The sequence below is a fragment of the Tympanuchus pallidicinctus genome, unplaced genomic scaffold (assembly GCF_026119805.1).
Source record: "Tympanuchus pallidicinctus isolate F22 unplaced genomic scaffold, pur_lepc_1.0 scaffold23, whole genome shotgun sequence".
Lineage (NCBI taxonomy): Eukaryota > Metazoa > Chordata > Aves > Galliformes > Phasianidae > Tympanuchus > Tympanuchus pallidicinctus.
The window spans coordinates 4,547,681-4,570,011 of record NW_026294740.1 but is presented as its reverse complement, the minus strand read 5'-3'; the positions used below and the strand labels follow the sequence as shown (position 1 = coordinate 4,570,011).

Genomic DNA, 22,331 nt, shown 5'->3' with positions numbered 1-22,331 from the left:
TCTAGATGGGCTGCTGAGGAAATGGTACGTGCCATGTGATGTCCCTTCAATCATGGCTAGTATATCAGAATGCTTTGACAGTGTCCTTGCTCTTTCCAGATCCCTGGCAGTTACTAGGCTAGAATAACAAGCTGCTGCTGGCTTAGTAATCCAGTTGTCTGCTTGGGAGGGAAACCATTGTATACTATGCAGTGACAGATTTAAGGGTTCTGTGTAATGTTGAAAGGCACAATATAGGAGAGTTGGCGAAAGTATGTCAACTTACAGCATCCTTTATCATCACTGTGTCTTCCAGTAATGTTGAGTTCACTAGCAGTGTGACTAAAGTTTGGCTTTTCTTCCCTTTCTCCTGTACCTCAGATGTCCCTTCTTGCATAGAACTACTGGAGACACAGAGAGGAGGTATCACTTACGCTATTACAAAACTGGAATCTGCATCCATGAGACAGACTCCAAGGGAAACTGCACAAAGAATGGAGTCCACTGTGCTTTTGCTCATGGGCCCCATGATTTACGCTCTCCTGTGTATGACATCAGGTTAGTGGAGCTTATAGCTCTGAATGAAAAGGGTGATTGCTATGCTCAGATGATTGAAGGATCGTACTGCTTCCCAACTACTTAGTGTTGGGGTGAGATGGTGCATCCATTCCTAATAAGGCAAATCTATAAAATCTGCAGGGAGGATCCTCAAAATGGGGGGAGGGAGCACAGTGAAGCAGTGGGGATTTGTGGGTGCATCAAAATAGTGCATCTGGAATTGCTTGGGAATGAAGAACATGTATTGCAGTTGCTGTTTGACAAAGATTGTTCTGCCAAAAAAGAAGTATGAAATAAATATACCCACTTAAGGGTTGTTGCTGTGTTGGTATCACAGTTTTTACTATGTGCTTATCTGTCTCTCCATCTACTCAATCTGTCTGTTGTTCACTTAACACCAAGGGAGCTTCAGGCCATGGAGGCTTTGCAGAATGGTCAGACTACATCAGAAGGTGGCATAGAGGGTCAATCTGCAGTTGCTGCTAGCCATGCTATGATAGAGAAAATACTCAGTGAGGAGCCAAGGTGGCAAGGTGAGTGCCAGTAAGCTCTATGGGACTGAAAAGGTCTGTTTTGTTGTTGTTTTTTTTTTTTGTGGAGTGCATGCTCCTTTCAAAGCTTCTGTGTATCAAATATAAATCATGGTGATCTCTGCCTAACTGGTTGTATTTCTTGCAGATACAACGTATGTATTGGGAAATTATAAGACAGAGCAGTGTAAGAAGCCTCCTCGTCTCTGTCGCCAGGGTTATGCCTGTCCATACTATCACAATAGCAAAGACAGAAGAAGGAGCCCAAGGAAACACAAATACAGGTACCCTGCTCCTGGGTCATCTGTTTCCCAGCTGAGTAGTGAGGTATAGAAGGAGTCTGTAAGGGGAAGGATCTGGGATTTTCTCTGTCAGACTGTTTTTTAGTGTGCCTCCAAGACCTGTCCTGACAGCTGCAATGGACTGTTACTTCTGTCCAGGAGATAGGGCAACAAAGAAGGACTTCTGCTTTAAAGATGAAGCAGTGTCTCTAATAAATAAGTAACTGTTGCTAAATCATGTTACAGCTCTGGTTTTATAGTAAATAGTGACTGTGTTAGTCTTCCCCTTCTCATACAAACTCTTATTTTAAAATAAGCAGTGCAAGGAAGAAAAAAAAAGACCCCTACTAGAAACAAATTTACTGAGCAATGTTTTCATGGGTGAGGAATTCAAAATCATCAAGCTGCTTGTTGTCTGTGCCTAGTGATGGGGATCGTGAGGCACAGTGTGACCAGTACTGTAGCTGGATGTGCATTCCTAACCAGATGCTAAAACTGCCTTTGAGGCACCAGGGTGTTCTCATCACTCAGCTGTCACTGGATTTTTCTGCACGCTGTGTCTCCCTCACCAAGTTTCATCCAAGTTATAAGTCCGTGTTTCCTCTGACACAACAAAGCTTTTGTTGAGGTCTCAGTAGGGTTTTTCCTTAGTTCCTTTTTGAAAAACATAAGAGCAGACCAGAAAGCAAGGAGAGAAAATGCCGTGGATGTTCTCACTTCCCTTCTCCACCCCCAGCATTCACAGAAATTTTTGAATTGGTACAGAAGTCCTGTATTTAAAAACAATAATTAAATATATATATGTGTATATATATAAAAGGAACATTAATACAAAGACATTCAGGAGAAATTGGAATCCTAAGTCAGTTTTCAAAGCAGCCATGTGCTTTCTACCCCTGTTCGGCCCTTTTGGGAAGGGGAAAGGAGAAAGCTTCTCCCTTCCTGATCACTGCTTACTTCTGTGTTGCTTTCCCCACCCCCAGCTGATGTGACTGCCTCTTCTGTGCAAGCATCTGCTGCTGCTATCTGCTTCCCTCTGCTGTTGTTTGAGGGAATGAGTAAGAGCATAAAGAGCAGAGGAAGTAGGTCACAGCAAAAATTCAGACCTGGGAAACAGAACAGTTCCAAGCTGGGAGAAAGAAAATGGGCTTGCCTTTTCCCCAGTGACCTGACTCAGCCTCTTTTCCACATGGCCACACTATAACCCTGGAAACATACCTCTGTAAGGGTATTACGTGTTTTAGGATTAGCCAATTAACTTACCAGCTTTCTATGAATGTACAGTTCTGAAAGAGAAACCAGACCAAGCGTCTCTGACACTAATCACATCAGCTGCTAATTTTGTTAAGTTACATTGGCTCAGGTTGTATTCAGTTTCAGATGAGAACCAAGCCGTGCTTCTTTCACTGAAAAAGGAAGAGAGGGAGGACGATGTAAGAGCAGCACTGTGGGGGCAGGGAAGCAGCAATAAGCCAAACAGATTGTGCAGCTGGGGGGGTGGGCAGCTGAGCCTGTTTGCTGATTGAGGAAGCAAAGCTCAAAACACGTTAGTGTATCTCATACGGTCTATCACTACCTTGTTTACACAGATCTTCACCATGTCCCAGTGTGAAACATGGAGATGAGTGGGGAGATCCTAGTAAGTGTGAAAATGGAGACTCGTGCCAATACTGCCACACTCGCACAGAACAGCAGTTCCATCCAGAGGTACAGTAACCTCCTCAGACCATTGGGTAGCTGAACGGAAAAGCAAACGTATTCCAGGCTGATGAGATGCATAAATGTGCCAGCTGGGAGAGTGTGTGGGCTGCTTGCAGCGTGGTCCTGGGATTCAGAGGAACTGCATGTTGGAAGCTCAAATTCAGCTGCTTGACAGAGGTGCCTTTTCATTCAGTAGATTGGATGGGAAGGGGTAAGAAAAGTGGGTGAAAATGCCGGTCTGCAGGAGAGCAGATACCTGGGTGGGGGAGTGAAAACAAGGTGTGGATTTTAAGCATCTGTTTTTATGAGGAAAAATCTTCCTTTGATGATGGTTGCACTAAACAGTTAATACCCACAGACTGATACTGTAAGCAACCACGCTCCAAGTGAGCATGCCCAGAGAGTTCCAGTGTCCTTACAGGATGTGGAATTGAGACCTTGTCCTGGTCTGCTTCGTGTTACGGTGTTGAAAAGCTTTGTTGGGCTTGTATCAGCCAAGTAACCATTGTCACTGCCTGTCAAACCTGGGGAGGGGGAACAATCCATTTCCCACAGTCATTGTCAATGGTTTGTCATTTTCCTTGCAAATGTGGCTGTAGCTTTCTGTGCTGTTATCTATCAACTGTTTCCTACCTTTTACCACTTCCGTGGAGCTGCAAATGAGACTGAGAATGGATGGCAAATGGTGATCTTTGGGTGAACTGACTGTATGGGGTGTTCTTTGCGTGAACTTAACTGTAATGGGCATATTTTGGTGTTTCCATAACCATAGTGGGTTTTTCTTTCATCGAAGCAAAGCAGTGAAGTGGTGATCCCAAAATCTGTTGGCCTTTGTGCCTTTTATCTGTGTTTCTATTTTGCTGTTAAGTCTGTTCATAGTACTTTTGTACCTGGGCTGCCAGTCACTGTTTTTCCTGTTCATGTCTGGTTGTTTTTGTTTTTTTTTTTTCCCAACCTCAGATCTACAAATCCACCAAGTGCAATGATATGCAGCAGTCTGGCAGCTGTCCCCGAGGACCCTTCTGTGCCTTTGCACACGTAGAACGTACGTGGGCTGATTCTCTCATCTTTCATGGATATTTGAACTATGGAGAGCTTCTGGCCAGAATAGATAGTGTAAAATTTAGGGCCATAAAGCTAGAACTTTTGTGAAGGATTTTCAAAAGCTGAGTATTAACTTGGACAATTCATAGAATCATTATGGTTGGAAAAGACCACTAAGATCACAAGTCCAACCATCGACCCATCCCCACCGTCCCCACTAACCGTGTCACTCACTGCCACGTCTGCCCTTTTCTTGAGCACCTCCAGGATCAGTGACTCTACCACTTCCTGAGCAGCCTGTGCCAATAAATCTGACCATTGGTAAACTGGTGATGGTGTTCTTTTGTGGCACTTTTGTTCGTAGCTAACAGTTAGCTCCTAAGTCCTGTGACTCCTGCTCAGTTTCTGCACTCCAGTCTCACTGTTAAATTTACAGTAATTAGAACAGGTTACTTATAACTCAGTAGATTGGCTCTGATACTGACACAGTTTGTGGCCTTGAGCAGATCTTTGTTATTTGATTATCTTTTGTTAATGGCAGAATTAGTAATTGCTGCCTTTGTCAAAGAATGGTGAGAGTAAATTCCCTACGGTTTTCAGAGTTCCTTTTATAGGAGGCCTTGCAGACAAGCAGTAATTATAGCTAGGGCTGTGGGCTGTAATGGCCCAAGACACAATAGTGCAACTGCTCAGCAAGCTTAAGAGAGAATTTAATCTTAATAACGAAATGGTGTTTAACAAACTCCCTTGTGGATTATGTAGTATTTCTGTTTAGGAGATTGTTATTTATAACCAGATAACTGCACTCAGTACTACGTTCCTTTCAAGTCAGAGTAACATTCTTTGGCCAGCTAGCTCACTGCATCGTGGCTGTTTCTTGTGCCATCTTATGGAATTGCACTTTTTTAGTCCTTTCTTTTTAAGGTGAGCACTGAAATATTCACCTGAAATTTAACAGGAGTCCATTTACTGCATATGCTCTTAGTTTGAGTTTTGCTGGTTGTTAACGAGAGACGTGTAGAAGTCAGTAATTTAAAGACATTGCAGTATAGGTGTGGTGCCAGTTGTGTAGATGGTGTAAAGATGCTGAGCTGTATTAGATGTAAATACTAGAAGTCAATGCCACTTTCTTTTTGTGCAGTTGACAGCTGTATTCCTTTCTGTGTGTGTTACTTCTGGTAATAGTTTGTACCCAGAGCAGATGGAAACTTATCTCTCTCAGCTAATTATAATGTATCCATCAGCTTTGTGCCTAGCACAGAAAGAAGCCTTGCTTAGTTCAAGGCAGCTGAGTGAATAACGTGCAGTTCATGCAAAGAAGATAATTTTGGAGCAGCGTTAACCAACTTAGAGCAGAACGCTCACTGTACAAGTGGTGAAAGTAGAAACATAAGGAATCCTAGCTTAAAAAAAGTAGCTCTTTGTCAGATAAGGTTTCTCTTTGCTTCTGTGCTACTTCTAAACAGATGTTTGTGGAATGTTTCTTCTCTCAGAACTAAGTATTCTTGTTCCTAAATGTCTTGTGGTCTGGTGTAATTGGGTCTCTTTGAGTAATGTTCCACTTGCTTTTCTTCCTTGCAGAGCCTCCACTCAATGAAGACCTACAGCAATCCTCAGCTGTGTCCAGCCCCACGCAGGCAGGCCCAGTGATGTATATGCCATCAGCAGCTGGTGATTCTGTTCCAGTCAGCCCTTCCAGTCCACATGCTCCAGACCTCAGCAATGTAGGTAGCACTGTGGGGAGGCCTTGTCTGTGCTTTATACATCTGGGTTGCTCTGAGCTGATGTACTCCTTTCACCTAAAAAGAGCAATCTTAGGTTTCCAAAGACAGAAGGATATGACATCTTTCTTTTAGATCTAAGCACCATGCTGTTTAAGAGAGATCTTTGTTTGGAACATGCGGTTCAGTAGTTTAGTTTTGTCACTTCACCTATAAAATTTCTCAGCCTTCCTTCCTGTGCAAAGCTTGTTGATATACTTTCAGGAAGGTGGAATGCAACTGTACGTGAAGTCCAACGCCTCCCTTTCTGGAGGTACACATTGGGCTCAGTTTCCAAGTACTCCTTAAAGGCTGTGAGCCAGTATAATCTAAAGTACATAACTACAGTTGAGTTTGTTTACATATGTAAACGCAAAGGCTTGGCCTGTGCACATTGTTTTCTGATATAGAATATCCTCGATTCTCTCCTTCTCCTCCTTAGGAGATGGTTAAACTCTGCAGAATGTTTAAGTCATGCTTCAGAGCACTGATTTTATTCTGGTTAAACATAGGAGAGGTGAGATCTTCAAATGCTGAACGGAAAGTGGAAACACACAAAGGAAGACAAGTGCACGGAATGCCAGAGCACTTCAATTTTGCTGAGGATTTTTTTTTTTCTATTAAGCCCTTCCTGTTTGCATTGCTGTTGAAAAGCTTACACACTCTATCAAATACTTGGTCAAGGTTTCAAGAAAGTTAAACGGCAAGAGTTTAACCCCTTCCAAGCTGACCAGAATGAGGTGAACTCGTTTGGGACCTCTGTTCAGTCAAATTCTCCTTTGAGAAGAAAAATTGATAGTTTGATTTTTTTTATCAGCACCGAAGCCAGCCTTAGTTCTGTTAAATTTGATTGCAAATAAAATTCTGCATAGATCTTGGAAAGACAAGGCATGCTGTGTTCTCTTGGTAAATATCACTAGAAGGAAGTGAGAAACAAAATCCCTGCATCCTTCAAATGAATTGTCTGAATGCTCTGAAAGTCCAGAATTGTCGATCTCTTCCACGTTTAGGTCTTTTTCTGTCCTCAAGCTCTTCAGTCTTTTAAACAGTCTCTTTACTAATCCCTAGATATAAGCCAGAAGGCAGTATGTGTATTTCTGAGACATAGGGCATCTGCATGTAGCTTGCAAACAAATACAGCTTTGCTGGTGATCATTTTTACATGATGAATTAATCAAAGAAAAAGGTCCCTCTAGCAGCCAGCCTCACGTGGCCTGTTCTGTTTTGTATTTGTACTGTAGGTGTGGAATAAATCAGGAACTCTGCCAACTAGCCCCACCTCCACCACAGTGAGTAGAAACTTTGCGACTGTAGGGAAGCACAGACAGCAGAATGTCTGTATAAAAAATAAAATATCAAAATATTGCAGGATATTCCCTCTCTCTAATGCCAGCCCCAACTGTGCCATGTTTGAATCTCTGATAGGAGTAGTTGTCTAAAAGTTGCTTGAAGCACAGTCATGCTTGCCAGTGCAGGCAGGTAACTTCCCATCCCAGGAAAATGGGGTATCTGCACTGAGCCAGGTAGGAGCTTTCTCTAAATCTCCTTTGCTGCTGTCTGTGGCTTCATCTGCAGTGCAAAACTAGCCTTGTTGCATGTGGTTGTGATCCCTGGTTACAGTCCAACGAATAGAAATGTTGGAAATCCTTGTGTTTTGGGGTTTTTTTTTGTCTTCTTTAATGCAGCTGTCAATACTTGGATTGTGCCTGCATTAAAACTCTCAAATTTCCCACTGAAAAACAAAAATAATACAGTATTACTCACAGCTCAAATACGTTTGGTTGTTGTGACTGCCACAGTACCCTTCCAGGTTTCACACTACTTCTCAGAGCACAGATAGGTTCCACAGCACTCTGCAGCCTAAGGGCAGTGAGGAGGGTTTTGGTCAGGTTTAATCATATCCAAGGCCTCAGAAAGAGTAGATGTTTCTAGAGCTGTAGGTTGTCTTATTGTAAGCTTGCATTCCAGTACAAAGTATTGGCAAGAAAACCATAATAGTGGGAATGTATAAATCCTGTCTATCCTGGGGCTTTTTCTTGTTTTTTAATTCCTGTTTTCTGTGAGCTTTTACACTTGTGTTGACTGTCAGTAAAACTGATCCACACAGAATTGAATGAACTCTTCCTGTGATGCCTTTCTTCTTCGAGGTGGTGCCACGAGCTGGCTGTAATTTTCTGACACTTGTTCCTTCTGTTAGATTCTTTGTAGGAACAGCAGTCTCGGAAGCCCATCTAATATATGTGGGTCTCCTCCTGGTGCGATTGGAAAGCCACACAGCCTGGAGAGCATTGGTTTTCCTCCAGATTCAGTAACAGCAGCTGGCAGCTACAAGAAAGCACCGGGGTTTGAGCGAGAAGATCAGGTGGGGGCCGAGTATTTGAAGAGTTTCAAATGCCAGGTTAGTAGGAAGCATGGGCTGGAAGAGTTGGGGGGATGAAGAAGATGGAGAAATTGCCCAGTCTAGCTTGAATGTGTTTTCATTTTTCAAGGAACGAAAAGGAGACAGGGCTATACTCAGTAGCAGTTCTCAGATCTGTGCTTTCGGCATCAGTTTGAGTCTCTTCCATCCCACATCTGTTCCTGTCTGCCCAGCTGCCATCATGTGCTCAGTTTGTAGAAGCTGAGCTGCTTGTTGTTTTCATAATCCCTGACAATTCTGTCCTTTGTTGACCCCGGGTATCTTCCCACATACCACGTCTTGCTCTTTCTTTCTTCATATTTAGGTCCTTGTTAAGAGTTACTGCTTCTTTTGCTACGTTGTCTCATAGAAACTCATCCTTCCTTCTCTGACTTCATTACGGACTCCTACCTTCATCTCCATAATTTGGTTTATCTTCTGCTTCCAGCATTCATCTCTGCACTGTGTTACAAATGTCCTTTGTTTCTCTGGCTGTATCATTCTGATCCTTGACTCTCTCTTGGCTTCTTCTTAAATTCCTTTTTCTCATTTGAAGAACCCTTACCTAATCCACATCCCTAGTGACACACATTGTACCCTTTTGAATACCCCGGTCTTGCCTCGCTGCTTCCTTCTCAAAGTCACGTCTTGCACAACTGCTCCCTGTGCCTCAGTCTCTTCCATCTCTTCTGCCACATTAGCTTTTCCACAGCCAACTTCTTTCTGTGAATTTCCTTTCTTGATGTTATGGTTAAATAGTTTTCTCTGCACCATCCTTTCCAAGTCTGCAGTGTCCAACCCAGAGCTTGGTTTTGATTCCTAACTGGGTTTGTAAATGTAATAAAACAGTAACTATTGAGGGGATGGGTTAGCTACCCTTGTGAGGAGGCACATGCAGAAATGTCTCTGATAAGCTCTTGTTTGTTTTTCTTTTTGTTTTTTTTTAAGAAAAAAGCATATGTTGCTTGAAAACAGAGATAACAATAAATGCTGCCTTCAACCTGGCTACATATGAACTCTTCTTGTAGTCTTAAGAAGCCTTAATAAGCTTTTTGCCTTGCTAGTATTGCACTGCTGTGAGAAAGCAATGGAAATGCCCTGGCCAAATAAGATCTTGCAGAAAGCAGTCGAATTTGGAAGCAGGCTCAGTGGGTTTTCTCTTATTTATTTTTACAACTTTGGGAAAATATGATGAAACTTTGCAGTGGGACCAGTCTCAAACACTGTTTAGTCTAATTAAAATGATTTAGTGACACATACAGATGAAGCTGTATGCACGTAGGCTTTCTTGTAAATGCTTCCATTGTTTTTATTTAAAGCACATGTGAGTTAGGAGATTGCAAATTGGTGCAGCACATCTTTGGAGGTAAAGCGCAGCCCGTGCTGTGATCCTGGCACTGCTTGCAGGCACGACAGCTTGTAGCAGTTGTTTAGAAACAAAAGAAGAAAGCATGTGCTCCTTCTCTGTTGCCTCTGCTGCAAAGGAGGAGTGAACCCAAAGCTGAAGGGCTGAGAGAATCCCTGTTTCCTGCCAGCAGAGGCAGGGTGCCAGGGAGGCCCTGCTTTGGAGAAAATGGGCAGCAAGCCTAAGCCAAGGAGAAAGGAGATGGAGCTTGAATAGAGCTTTTAAAAGGAGCCAGATGATGAGTATTTATGTCTGAGGTCCAAGCTGTGTTACAAAGATACTGTATTCAGGTAGTTTCTTACTCATGTGGCTTTAATTAAGTAAGAAAAAACCTGGTGTTAGCAGCTATTTATTCCAGTCATTAAACAAAAAAGATGGAAGTAATCACAGTTGCCTTATGTTAGGTTCTGAAGACAAAATTAGGTGTCTCATAAGCATCCTGATTAAATTTTGTGTTAATGTATAATTACTTACTTTTTTTAATCTCCAGTAATTCCCTTTGGCTGCTGTGGGCACCAGAGATTCTCACGCATGCTGTAAATTACACTGGTAATTAGGCACTTAACTTTGTTCACTCCTATTTGAAAATTTAAGAGGCATTCGGGCTCGTCACTGCCTAAGATTGCAATTCTTTTCCTCTGTAGAATTAGTACAAATAATTCCTATCTCTATTAGAATGAAAAATGTGTTTGCAGATTCCACATAGTTTGTGGTAAGGCTGAGCCAGCAGCGAGGGCTAAAAATACTGTTCCAAATTCTCGGAGCTGGAAAATGCAGCACTGGAAGGAGCCGAGTGCCACAACCAGGAGGTGTTTGGGAAGTCCAGCAGCCTTGTTCCGTGCTGGTCATACAAGATTCAATTTCATTCATAATTTATGGCCTCTGTTTGCTTTCCTGACTGCCACAGCATGAGCTGGAGAGTTTCAGCCTGCCCTTTGCGTTGCTGTGTCGGTGTGTGCCCTTCTAGAGCTAAAGGAGACTGGCTTAGCAGTGACAATTGCTTTACTCCATTTTACACTGATGTTACCTGGATGCAAGGTGGTGAGGAGTGGGGCTAGCTCACAAATGCATTCATTTTTTTCTTTAAAGGAGGAAAAAAGCACAAAGCTTCCAGGAAGGCTGGGCAGCACTGGAGCCAGCCACGTTGGCAGGAAAACCTCACACTGAGGGGGCACAGCTGTGTGTGCCTTCACTTCAGCTGCTGACATCTGTTGGTAGCACATCTTGTGTTCAGATGAGTGTCAAACAGGGCAGGGATGTGCTGGCTAATCTAGCAGGCATGTTATCAGGCGCACACAGATGCAGTAATGCGGCGCAGCCATTGCACACAAAGGAAGCCAAGCCTGTGGCTGGTGTGGTAGCAGTTTGGCTGTATGTAAACATGCTGTATGCAGCTCGGAGAAGTGTGAGAGAATGGTACCTGCTGCAGAAGGATCTTGGCTGCCTATTTGCCAGGCCTTGACCCTCTCCCCCCCCCCGCCCAAATCTGCTCAAAGGCAGAGAGTTCAGCAGAGAAAACGATCTAATCAGGGAAAATGGGGGATGGATCGTGCTGCTGCTACTCTTTGTACTGCCTGACTATGTCATACCTCTCCAGCACCTGGTTATCTTTTTTTTTTTAGACTGTTTAAGCCAAGAAATCAAGGTGTATTGCTTCAGGCCAGCATGACATCTCCTGCTGCTGTTGTGCATTTTGTTCTGCAGAGATGGTGATGCAAACGATTGAGCAGACGTTGTGCCTCGACCGCGTCTCTGATTCAGATGGAGAGAGCTGGCAACCAAGCAGACCTGACTCTGAGCAGTTACTTTGCCCCCTTTCTGTGTGCAGAGGGTGTTATTGATCTCCCTGTGCATTGCTATTGCACACGTAGCAGCATAGGAGGAGCAGAGCACAGGCTGCAGACGGTTACAGGCCAACAGGCTCCTGAGACCACATCCTTCCCAGCTCTGCCTGGTGTAGCTCAGCGCTGACTGATGTCTTGAGGCAAGAGGGTTGAAATCCGTTAAGGACAAAGTGCTGCAACATCCTGAAGCTGAATTTTTAGCCTGGATAGTGGAAATCTAAATACATGTTGGCAGTTTTGCGATTCCAGCCAGTGTTGATAGCCTTGAGGCCTCTGTTTCAAGCGATGGGAGAGGGATGATTTTGCTTTTAAAATTGGTCTGTTATCACTTTATTTTTGTTGATGATGAAAGGAATTTGATGAGATGATCCACTTTCTTCCCCATAAAATTGCTCTCTTTAATGTTACATCCGTTCTCTTCTTCTAGAAACTGCGACAGGCTAGCTGAGAACTAGGAGGGACTGAGAGAAGACATAATCTGCATACTTTATTTTCCCAAAGCTGCAAAATATTTACATAATTTAAAAGTGCAGTGTGCCTCCCACTGGTTCTGGCCCTATTTTTATTTATTTATTTTAGATACTGTTAGGGGTGGTGAGTTATTTACGGCAAGGCAAGATAAGTCGTACTTGGTCTTGGTTCTTATGATGTCCTTTGTGCCAGCACAGGAGTATAGCAGCACTGAAGAGCACTGAAGCCAACTGTAATTGTGTCAAGTCTTTGCATAACTCCAAGCATAATGTCTTGGTATATAGAAAGCCAAATAGGTTGGAGTGTTCTCAGTTTGCTGCATACTCCTGCTCCCTCAATTCTCCAGTGCCCAAAGCAGAGCATGAGAGAGGTGGAGACTGTGCTTCCCATGGCCTCTCCAAAGGAAGCCAGCACTCAGCCATTCTTAATTTTGCTGCTAATCCCTCTGCTTATATTCTGTTTTGTTTGTTTACTGTAGCAAGCAAAAATGAAGTCCCATTCACTGGAACACAGGAGCCAGGAGCAACCTTTGTTACAGCCCAAACAGGTACAGTACTGCTAGCTTAGTGCTCACGCTGCCACAGACAAGGACAGGAGGTCTCTATGGATCCAGACGACTCTGCAGGGAGCAAATGTCAGTCCAGACACCATGAGGGATGCTTAGCTTGATGGATTATTTTATGAATATGGGGTGATTTGGGGGATGAATTATTTGTGAATGGCTGGGCCTGTGTGAATTCAGGAAAAATGCACAGACCTGGACAGTAGTGCCAGAGAGTGTTCCAGTGTTACAGAAAATAGAGCTGGAATGGATCTCCAGAGTCATCTAAGTTCAAGGATTTGGCAAAGAGAATTTAATATCAGGTTCTAAGTCGTGTACTGAACTAAGTCTGAGTGAGTGATTGTGGGACCCATCCCTATGATTGCATGCAACCTGTGGGTCACAAGAGTTAATTCTGGGGCAGCCTGAAGGATGTTTGTAATACTAGAGGGAAAAAAAGAAGTCGGCAGAAATTAAAGAAAAGCTGTTAATCTCTCCCCCACCCCCAGCCCAGTAGTAGCACCAGCCATCTGTCAGGTTGGAAGCAGGCAGAAACAGGTTTGCTGCTAATCTTTGGCTCATGCCTGCATGTTTTTGAAGGGATTTTTCTATATAGATGTCTTATTTTGTGCATCTTTCCATTTTAAAACTCTCTTTTTTAGGACATACTGGGTATTCTCCCAGTGGGGAGCCCACTGACATCCAGCATCTCCTCCAGTATCACCTCCAGTCTGGCTGCAACACCACCAAGCCCCGCTGGCACCAGCAGCATACCAGGCATGAATGCCAATGCCCTTCCTTTCTACCCAACCAGTGACACCGTTGAGTCTGTCATAGGTAACTTTGCCATTTTCACTTGCTAGTTGGGCTTCCTCAGACGTGGATCACCAGGTATGAGAGCTGGGATAACACAGGTGTTCCAGTGAACTCCAGTTTTTCATCTGTGTCAGTGTTGGCAGATTCCTGAGGCTGTAGGTTTTTTCTGTGACCAGGACATCACATGTTTTCCACAGGTCATTATAGGTGAAATTCACCCAGAGGACAAACAGAAGGCCTCTGCCACTTATTTGAAATGTCAGATGATGTAAAGGGCCTTAGTTTTAGGTTTGTCAAATTGATGAAAAGGGTTTGGAGCAGGCAGGAAATCAACAGGGCATTTTCTACAGCTACAACACTTTATATTCTAAACTGCAAATTTATAGCAAGGACCACCAGCAGGTAGATTGCAAGGACTTGCCCTTTACAGAATGTGGGACAGAGGCTGTAAAGAAAAGGAGAACAGAAGAGTTAAGAGTGGGGAATCATTCCTTTTAGGTAGGTACACTTTTTTTGACCACCTGTTTTTTTTTTTTTAATCCAACATTTCTGAGGTGATCTCATTAATTTGTTAAAAATAATAATAGAAATGAGTGGGCATGAGTGGGATGAAACTATTTTGATCGAGATTAGTGATGAGGTACGTTCAGGTAGATGTAACACTCAGGCATTCATAACCTTTCTTTATTTTTTCTCATCTTTGAACCTCAGAGATGATTTTGAAGTGTTCCCTTCTGCTGGTTTTCCTTTCCAAGCGGCTCTTCATCAAAGTAGGGACAAAGCAGAAGCCAGACCCAGACATTCACAAGCTAGTGCTGTTGCATATTGAGGACGGACTTGAAAGAGCTGTTTGGGGAAGACTTATGGGAACTTCTGTTATTTCATCAAATATTTGTATTTTTTTTTTTAACATAACAATTAGAAGTGCTTTGAGACAAAGAGAAATTGGATCTGGCAAAAAAACCTGAACTGAAAAGCTGCCCATGACACTTCTGCCAAACTGTTGCACAGGACGGATAGTAGGGCTGTGCAGACTGACAAATAGAGAGCAAAGGCTCCTCTGCATGTAGGCTCTTTGGGCCATCCTATCTCTTGAAGTTGTTGGTCCTTTATAACATAATTGGTACCTCTGTGTCTGGCAGAGTCTGCCTTGGATGACCTGGACCTGAATGAATTCGGAGTGGCTGCCCTGGAGAAGACATTTGACAGCAGCACAGTGCCCCACACGAGTGGCATCATGATAGGTACATGAAAGCAACAGAGCTTTCTTTATCTTCTGCCAAGCAGTGTTGCCCAGTCACCTCAGTGGAGCCAGCCTAACGAAGCTCTAAAACCAGTCCCAAATAACATTGGTTAAAAAACAGCTATGATAACAAACTGGCAACCGCTGAGCATCTTTCAAGTGAAAGCTTGCCCTAGTTGACTAGCAGGGCTGAGTTCTTGCCATTAGGCCCAGGTGTCCTGGGGATGTTTCTTAAGACTGAATGGGACTTGCTTGAATTTTTTTTGTTGTTTTGTTTTGGTTTTTTTTATATAGCATGTAAGTAGACTGTAGAAGGTATCTGATACCTTTAAAACCAGTCCAAAAACGATTTGCATCTTAAGCAGAAAATTCTCCTTAGTAGTAACAGGAAACTCAATGACCTGGTAATGCTATCCATCTGTCTCAGAGTGTTGCCATGAACTGCTGGTTTGATTCCTGTAATGTCTGTTTCATCTTTAATGTGTGGAGGTAGGCAGGGGCCTCTTCTATCTGTCTCCATCCAGGGAAAAATGAGATCTCATAGCTTTTCAGAAGTGGTGTAGTTTCTGGTTGCCCTGGTTCTTGAAGATGGGTTTTGATTTGGAGCTAACTTTGCTTTCCTGAAAGTTTCCAAGGGAGCTGCATTACCTGGAGTTGTACTGAGGTGTGGAAGGATCCCTAAAGAATATCACTTCCACTTCCTTTCCAAAGATGAGAGTCTGGTCAGAGAGCTTATTGTGAGAGTGCACTGGTAGCCTTGCTTCTGCCACTGCCATCTGCAGAGGCTTCAAGATCCTCCACACTGCTTTTCCTCTGCTGTGTCAGGGCTGGGTGTTACCTGGTGGTCTTCCAAGAAGGAAGATCAGAAAAGAGTGGGCAGCAGGGCTGAGATCTTCCTCAATGTGTGTGTGGCAGGCAGACCAACCTCTTGAGTAAGGGAAGTGTTTTGTCTTTGGAGGTTAGGTTTTTGTTTGTTTTTCATTACAGATAGGTCTAAACATGCAAATATACCTAAAGCTAGTCACTGATTTTCGAAAGATCAGGTCATGAGCTGGCTCAGCATGACAGTCTTCTCACTGCAGGTTGTTCAGAAGCGTGAAAGGCAGAGGAACGTGCTTTAAAAGGGAATTTTTCATTACCAAGTATTTCAGCAGATAGCAGATGCATCTTCTCTAGACTAATAGGGGCTGAAGTTGGCTCAGAAAACCTTTTGTTGCTTTGGCTAATGATAGAGCAGTGCACTGAACTCTGCAGTCTTACCCTATGTGGCTCGTGGAACAGCAGCTTCAGTGCTCCTCCTAAAGGCTTAGAGGGGAAATCAAACACAGTGAGAAGTGGAGGGAATCCTGAGGGTCTTAGCGGAGAGGGAAGCTGACGCCTTCTGCTCTGAGCTCCTGCGCTGTGCTCTGGCCCATGCTTCATGGTCATACATAGCCATCCTCTCTGTGTGTTCTTTGTCCAGGTGGGAGTTTGCTGCAAAGTTCTGCTCCTGTAAATATCCCCGGGTCCCTTGGAAGCTCTGCCTCCTTTCACTCTGCCTCTCCTTCTCCACCGGTCAGCCTCTCATCGCATTTCCTCCATCAGCCCCAGGGACACTTAAGCCAATCAGAAAACACGTTCCTGGGGACATCAGCTTCTCATGGATCATTAGGTAAATGCCCAGTGTGTGTGTCCCATGTACATGCCTGTCTGTGCCATGTAAGTATTTTCTTTTAAGTTAGTTTTAATTTTAATGTATTATTTCACTGCTGCCATTTATCTCTTCTTCCCATGAGAACAGCAGCAGTACCAGAAGCTGCTTTACCGAGAGCTGGTTAATATCCTGAGAACAAGGGAGCGATTCTCTCTGTTCCCCATGCTTCTAGACTGAGAAAAAGAACAGGAAAAAGAGCTCTGTCCTTTCCTACCAGCAGCATTCTGCTGTGACTTCACTAGGGTTGAGTTCTCAGCTTTGCTGGGTTGAGGTGGGGATTGCACTTTGCTCTTGGGTCTGCTTCGTAGGTTAGGTTGGCTTCTGAACCAACTGAGTTCATTGAATTGTTTTCCATATTTGGTGCAGTGTGGACCAAAGTCAGTGTTCCAGCTGTGTCCACTTTGATAAACAACTGATGGCCTCAAGACTACATGACACTTGCTCTGCTGACTTCTCTGTTTGTAACAGTAAATACTAATTCTGTTTATAGTAGAAGTAAATGCTTCTTCAGATGTGATATGTGCTCTAATCTCTAATATTCAGCTTAACATAATAAAATGATTAAATGCTTTTGTAATCTACTGCTGCATGCATTTATCTGTGTAACTGCATCACTTGTTTGCAGAGGCCAAAGCCATGCTTCCATGCCTTGTGATTCCTATTTGTTTGGCTGTAACAACTTCTACAATTGCAGTAATAAGAAAAGAGACCTCAGAGGGCATCTCTGCTATTACTTAATGGTTTTCCATATGATTTACTGAATGAATATAAGCTGCTGTGTAGTTATTGCTTATCTGTATTGCAGTTTAGTTGGAAAGACCTAGTCCTGGGCTGGTTCCCATTGTGTTAGATGCTCTATGTGCAGAGAAGGCATTCGTGGTCAAAGGGACTTGCTATTTCAAATGTCCAATGAGAGCATCAGGTGGAAAGGGAGTAAAAAGAAGCCATGAGGTGAGCTTGGTCAGCATCACGGCAGCATCTGTGACTTGCCAGAAGCCTGCTCAGTGCTGGACTCCTTTTCAAGAGCTTTAAAAACACAACGTGAGTTGGGGTCCTGTTACAACTTGCTCTCAACTGAGCAGTGAAATGCACCGACAATAAGTGGCTTCAGTCAGTGAAGAGCCCTTCCTGCTCTGCTGCATGACTTGTTTATGCAGCTAAGCCCAGAGTCAAGTCAACTTAGTATTTTTCAGCTGCTGTTGGCTTGCCCTGACTGGGAAGTAGGTTGTGTTGGGTTAGCCTTCAGTGAGAGGCTTGCTTGCAAACACAGTTTGATCTGTAAGATCACAATCTTCACTGCAACAATGTTTGGCAGTGCCCACACACAGTGGGAAGCACCACTGAGTGAAAAGGACTCCTGCATCAAATGGATGCACCAGAGGGAGTCATCCAGCTCTGCCTGTGTGGGAGCTTTCCCTGCCAGTTCTCCCCATGGATGCTTATTTTGTGTAAATGCATTTTGGTTCTTAAAGCTACAAACTTCAGAGTCTGTGCAAAAACAGTCAGCTTTGGTTCAGCTGTTCCTCTGTTGCTTTGTCTCTTAAGCCTTGACTCTCTTCCTGAAAGAGCAATGACTTGAACATCCTAAAATAGGGAAGTGGCTGGTTGGTCCTTCTACAGTGATGGTCACTAATTTTAGGCTAAAACTCTGCAGGGGACTCTGTGTGGCTCCCCTGTGAATTGCCACTGTGACGGACTCCCGGGTCCTAGGGATGAAATAAATCATAGGATGATCTTCTCTTTCCTCTGTGCACATTTTTGAATCCTGTATTTCACAGGGGTAGGGAGGAAATGGGGGAATTGCCAGCACCTGTGACATAACCCTCTCTATTTCCCTGTGAAACAGGTTTAAATGGGATGAACAGCAGCATATGGGAACACTTTGCTTCGGGGAGTTTTTCGCCCAGTACCTCACCTGCATTTCTGTCAGGTCCAGGTGCTGCGGAGCTGGCACGGCTACGGCAAGAACTGGATGAAGCCAACGGCACAATAAAGCAGTGGGAAGAGTCTTGGAAACAAGCCAAGCAGGTATGGGGGCAACTTCTTAAAGAGTGCGGAGGTGTAGGAGGGTGTCTTACGAGCACTGAAGTGTTTGACAGTCTCTCAGGCCCGGCAGTTCGCTTAGATGGATGAGATTTTATTGCTATGCCAATTTTCATCCCATTACCTCTGTGGGCCAACTGTATGGAACTGCAGCCCAACTGGAGGGGTACCCAGAATGTGAGGCAAAGCACGATGGGGTTTCAGAATTTGGGAACTGGGCAGGTTGATCAGAATACATTCCTGGGAAGGAGTGCATGGAAATGGTTATTTTTGCCCTGGATTCTCGCTTGGAGGCTGATCAAGTATTTAAACAGCTTCTTTTACCATGTTGGTTGGAATTTGCAGGCTTGTGATGCTTGGAAAAAGGAGGCAGAGGAAGCAAACGATCGCGCCAACACAGCTAACATGGAATGTGAACTGGCTCGGGAGCAGAGGGAAGCCTTGGAACTGCAAGTGAAGAAACTACAGGAGGAGCTGGAGAGGATCCACACAGGCCAGGACCCTCAGTTTCTGCGCTCCTTCTCTGACCTGGAAACCCTCTCACTCTCTTCACTTTACACCCTCCAGAAGCAGTTGCGGGCAAACCTGGAGAAGGTCGATAAGGTGAGTGGCAGGGCTCTGCAGGGGGTGGCTTTGCTGCCTCTGCTCCTACTGATAGCAGCTGCCCTGCTTTTCTGTACTACTGCCAGCAATCAGCAGCCTATGGAAGCAGTTCTATGTGAATGTAGCCAGTGTGAGTTCTAGGAAAATAGAATTCTCTTCTCTGTACCTAAGGAAACTGAATTTCCAGTCCATCAGAACTGCTCTGATCCTAATGCTCCTACAGGAGGGCATCGTGCTGCGCCGCGAGGCGAACGGGTGTTGCGGTTCCCCAGCCCGTGCAGCACGTGGCCCTGTTGTTTTCCCCATGCAACGCTTACGTTTTGCCCTGTGCTGGTCTCTCGCAGGCAGTATTTCAGATGCAGTCAGTGAAATGCCTTAAGTGTCAGGAGGAGAACCGCGTGGTGTTACCGTGCCAACACGCCGTGCTGTGCGAGACGTGCGCCGAGGAGGGCGAGTGCCCCATCTGCCACCCCAACAGGCCCCACGCCCTGCAGTCGTGACCTTCCCAGGACGTTTGTTCTGATCATATCATAGAACTTTTTAACTTTATACGTACGTACATATATATGTATGTGTACATATATATATGTATGTGTAGATATATCTATGTATGTGTGTATGTGCGTGTCTGTGTATGTGTGTATATGCACACGCACGCACGTACCCGCAGAAAACAGAAATTAGTTGCAGAGCACTTTTTAATATTTTACATCCCGTATCTAAGCTGCCCCTCACCCGTGCCCCACTAATTCTAACTCTTGAGGAACTTTGAGAGCTGTTTTTAATACAGATCAAAGGGCCATTTGCAAAGAGTCTGCGTTTCTCCTCTTTTCTATTTAGGTGATAACAAATTTTTGACTATTTCCAGAAGGATTTAGAGTGGGCAAGAGGGGCTTCCACGTGCTTTCCAGAGGAAAGAGTTGAGATCGTGGGGAGGATCGAGGTGGATTGAAATGACTGTTTCACGTCTTCGGTCTCCCTGCTCTTTCACTGACCCAGCTTGGTTAAAGCCGTCCTCCCCGATGGAAGCTCTGCTGGGTCCCTGCCTGGTGGGCCTCACGTTGCTGATCTCTGAATGTGCAGAAACTTTGTCTGTCGTTTAAAACAGCAAAGTTCACTTTTTAAAGTTTTTTACACTCTTTGTATATTTATATGAAAAGAAGAAAAGGGGGGAAAAAAATATATATTGTACCTAAAGCAAGCCAGGCCCCCAGATTCAGTGACCAGTAATCATTGCTGATACAGCTAACGTTGCAGGTTTGAGCAGCCTTTCAGTCGTCATCCTTGTGTCAGCTGAAGCCCTTTGTGAAAGGGGAATGGATACACAGGTTAGTTCTCTGCAGACACCCCTTTACTTAGTGGCTGCCTGAAGAATTTGTACCGCTTCAGACCAGATTGGTTTTCTTTTAGCCACAGAGACCTCTTTTGTAGTCACTGCTGGATCACGTGAAACAATTCCAGACACAGTCTAAGGACTCTTTTTTTTAACTGTTTGGACAGAGTTGGCGTTCCCTGTTTCAGCAGCTCAGGGGTGAACCGTGGGCTGTTAAATCCAGAAGCCTCATGCCAGCCTGTGGTGGGAGAGAGCCCTGCATGGAACCAACTGCTGATAAATCAATTGCAGCTGGAGGCTGGAGCTGGAGAGGAACGTACATTCCTTGCTTTCTGCTGCTCCTAGGTGGGGATGCTTCTTCCTGCTCATCGCTGTGGCACAAAACACAGTGCATGTTACCACTGAAGCTTATGAACACAGCCACTGTTTGTATGTGCATATGAAAGTGTTGTTGATGGGGAAACTCTAAAGCTGGTTGGTCTCGTGATGCCCTGTTTTTCGTGTTAGTAATGTTACAGAGAGGAGGGAGCAAGCAAGGAAGAGGACTTTAATTCAAATTCTCATTTAAGTGTTCAGAACTCATCAGCCGCTCTATGTGGTGCTGTGATTGGTGGCAGTGTGGAGGTTGCTGTGTGTGGCTGTGTGCAGGCTGGGCTGCTGAACCAGCCAGCTCAGAGCAGAAGGAAGCATCTCCATCGGAGGGACGTGACTGCAGGGCTCCGCAGCCCTCTCACTCTCCTTCCTCCCATCTCAGCCTCCATTCCTGAGCACAGGCCTTTCCACCGCCCTCCTGTAGCTCTCACTGGTGTCTCTGACCTGCTGAGTTTGTTTCGGGCTGTTGTCCCCAAACACCACCTGCAAAAAGAGCTCAGGGACTTTCTCCTCGTGAGGATCCTCTTTGTGGTTGAATTTAATCTCAGATCATTTCAGAAAGGCAAAGGAGGAAATCCCTCAGACCAGTCCAACACGAGCCACGCTGTCCGGTGCGCTTCTTTATAGGGAAAAGAAATGCCTCCAGCTTAGACCTGCCAGCAGCTGAGCTTTCCCATGACATCCTTTACCAGCGCATCCATCGGATTTTCCCCTCGGGTGGATTGCAGTAACCTGCTGGGATCTCAACCAGAAGGCTGCTCCGTTCTCTCAGTACTGTTGCTCTGTGCAGGGATGCTGCCTGCGCTGCCCCTCCCAGCCCTTGGGAAAGCACTGGAACCTCCAGCAGCCCACTGTTGTTGTAGGAGCACCCAAATCATTACCAGAGCCTCTCAGAAAGCTTCCTATTTTAACACAAAGACATGATTAGGTTTGCTTCTGTAATTCCACCTTTCCTTCGTATGGCAAGGGTTAATATGCATTCCCAGATGATCTCTTAAGTACAGCTCTGTGTAGTTCTTTTGTTTTGTTTTTCCCATTAACGTGTTGGGTTTTTTTGTTTTTTTTTTTTATTTGTAAAAATGCTCTTTTTCCCCCCATGTGTATTTTATTGTAACTAGCATCAGTTTTTTAAATTTTTTTAATTTTAAATGGAGAGACACTGTTGGGTGAACATAGTGGCTATGTTGTTTGGTTATATAGCCTTTGAATGTCTGTGCCATGGGGCAGCACATCTGCCTCGGTCTGATCTTAAGGAAAGACCTTTTATTAAAATATGTGAACATTTCTCTTTTTTTTTTCTTTTTTTTTCTTTCTTTTTTTTTTTGGAGCAAAAAGGAAGGGAAGGGAGAGCGCAGGAGTGGGGGGAGAAGGAAAAAGCCCAATGAAGGTATATATTTAAAAAGTATTTTTTTTTTTAATCTAAATTAAATAATAGGAAATAAACCCTTGATTCAGGTCTCTGATATTCCGAAGAGGCAGAGCCCAGCAGCCTGCTTTGCTCTTCATGCTGTCCCCTTCAGCTGAGACTGGCCTGCTGTGTGCCCATAGGATCTATGGGGAGGTGATGCTTGCCCTTGGTCCCCATGGGGCTTCCACAGGAACATTCCAGACCACAGTAAGCGTGTTTCTGTTGTTTTGTTTTGTTTTCCCCCCCTTTTCAAAAGGTAAAACAACTTCTCTCTTTTAAAACTGATACCGAAGGACCAAAGAAATCTA

The 22,331-nt window shown here is 44.4% G+C and overlaps 1 protein-coding gene across 6 annotated transcripts in view; it reads left to right on the top strand.

Annotated features, from left to right (window-relative positions):
* The window catches only part of UNK (unk zinc finger), a 38,654-nt gene extending 16,753 nt beyond the window's left edge, over positions 1 to 21,901 (top strand). Inside the window, exons 3-17 of one of the 6 annotated variants that reach the window (XM_052687656.1) lie at positions 361 to 537; positions 940 to 1,070; positions 1,216 to 1,351; positions 2,938 to 3,055; positions 4,010 to 4,094; positions 5,675 to 5,817; positions 7,095 to 7,142; positions 8,051 to 8,215; positions 12,450 to 12,518; positions 13,175 to 13,349; positions 14,471 to 14,572; positions 16,034 to 16,222; positions 18,111 to 18,292; positions 18,653 to 18,910; positions 19,255 to 21,901. In XM_052687656.1, the coding sequence (XP_052543616.1) occupies positions 361 to 537; positions 940 to 1,070; positions 1,216 to 1,351; positions 2,938 to 3,055; positions 4,010 to 4,094; positions 5,675 to 5,817; positions 7,095 to 7,142; positions 8,051 to 8,215; positions 12,450 to 12,518; positions 13,175 to 13,349; positions 14,471 to 14,572; positions 16,034 to 16,222; positions 18,111 to 18,292; positions 18,653 to 18,910; positions 19,255 to 19,410 (2,134 nt within the window). In that variant the 3' untranslated portion in view covers positions 19,411 to 21,901. Of the gene's footprint in view, positions 1 to 360; positions 538 to 939; positions 1,071 to 1,215; positions 1,352 to 2,937; positions 3,056 to 4,009; positions 4,095 to 5,674; positions 5,818 to 7,094; positions 7,143 to 8,050; positions 8,252 to 12,449; positions 12,519 to 13,174; positions 13,350 to 14,470; positions 14,573 to 16,033; positions 16,223 to 18,110; positions 18,293 to 18,652; positions 18,911 to 19,254 lie in introns of all 6 variants that reach the window. The other 5 variants (XM_052687658.1, XM_052687655.1, XM_052687659.1 and 2 more) reach the window with 5 other exon arrangements.
* Positions 21,902 to 22,331: the final 430 nt, after the last annotated feature.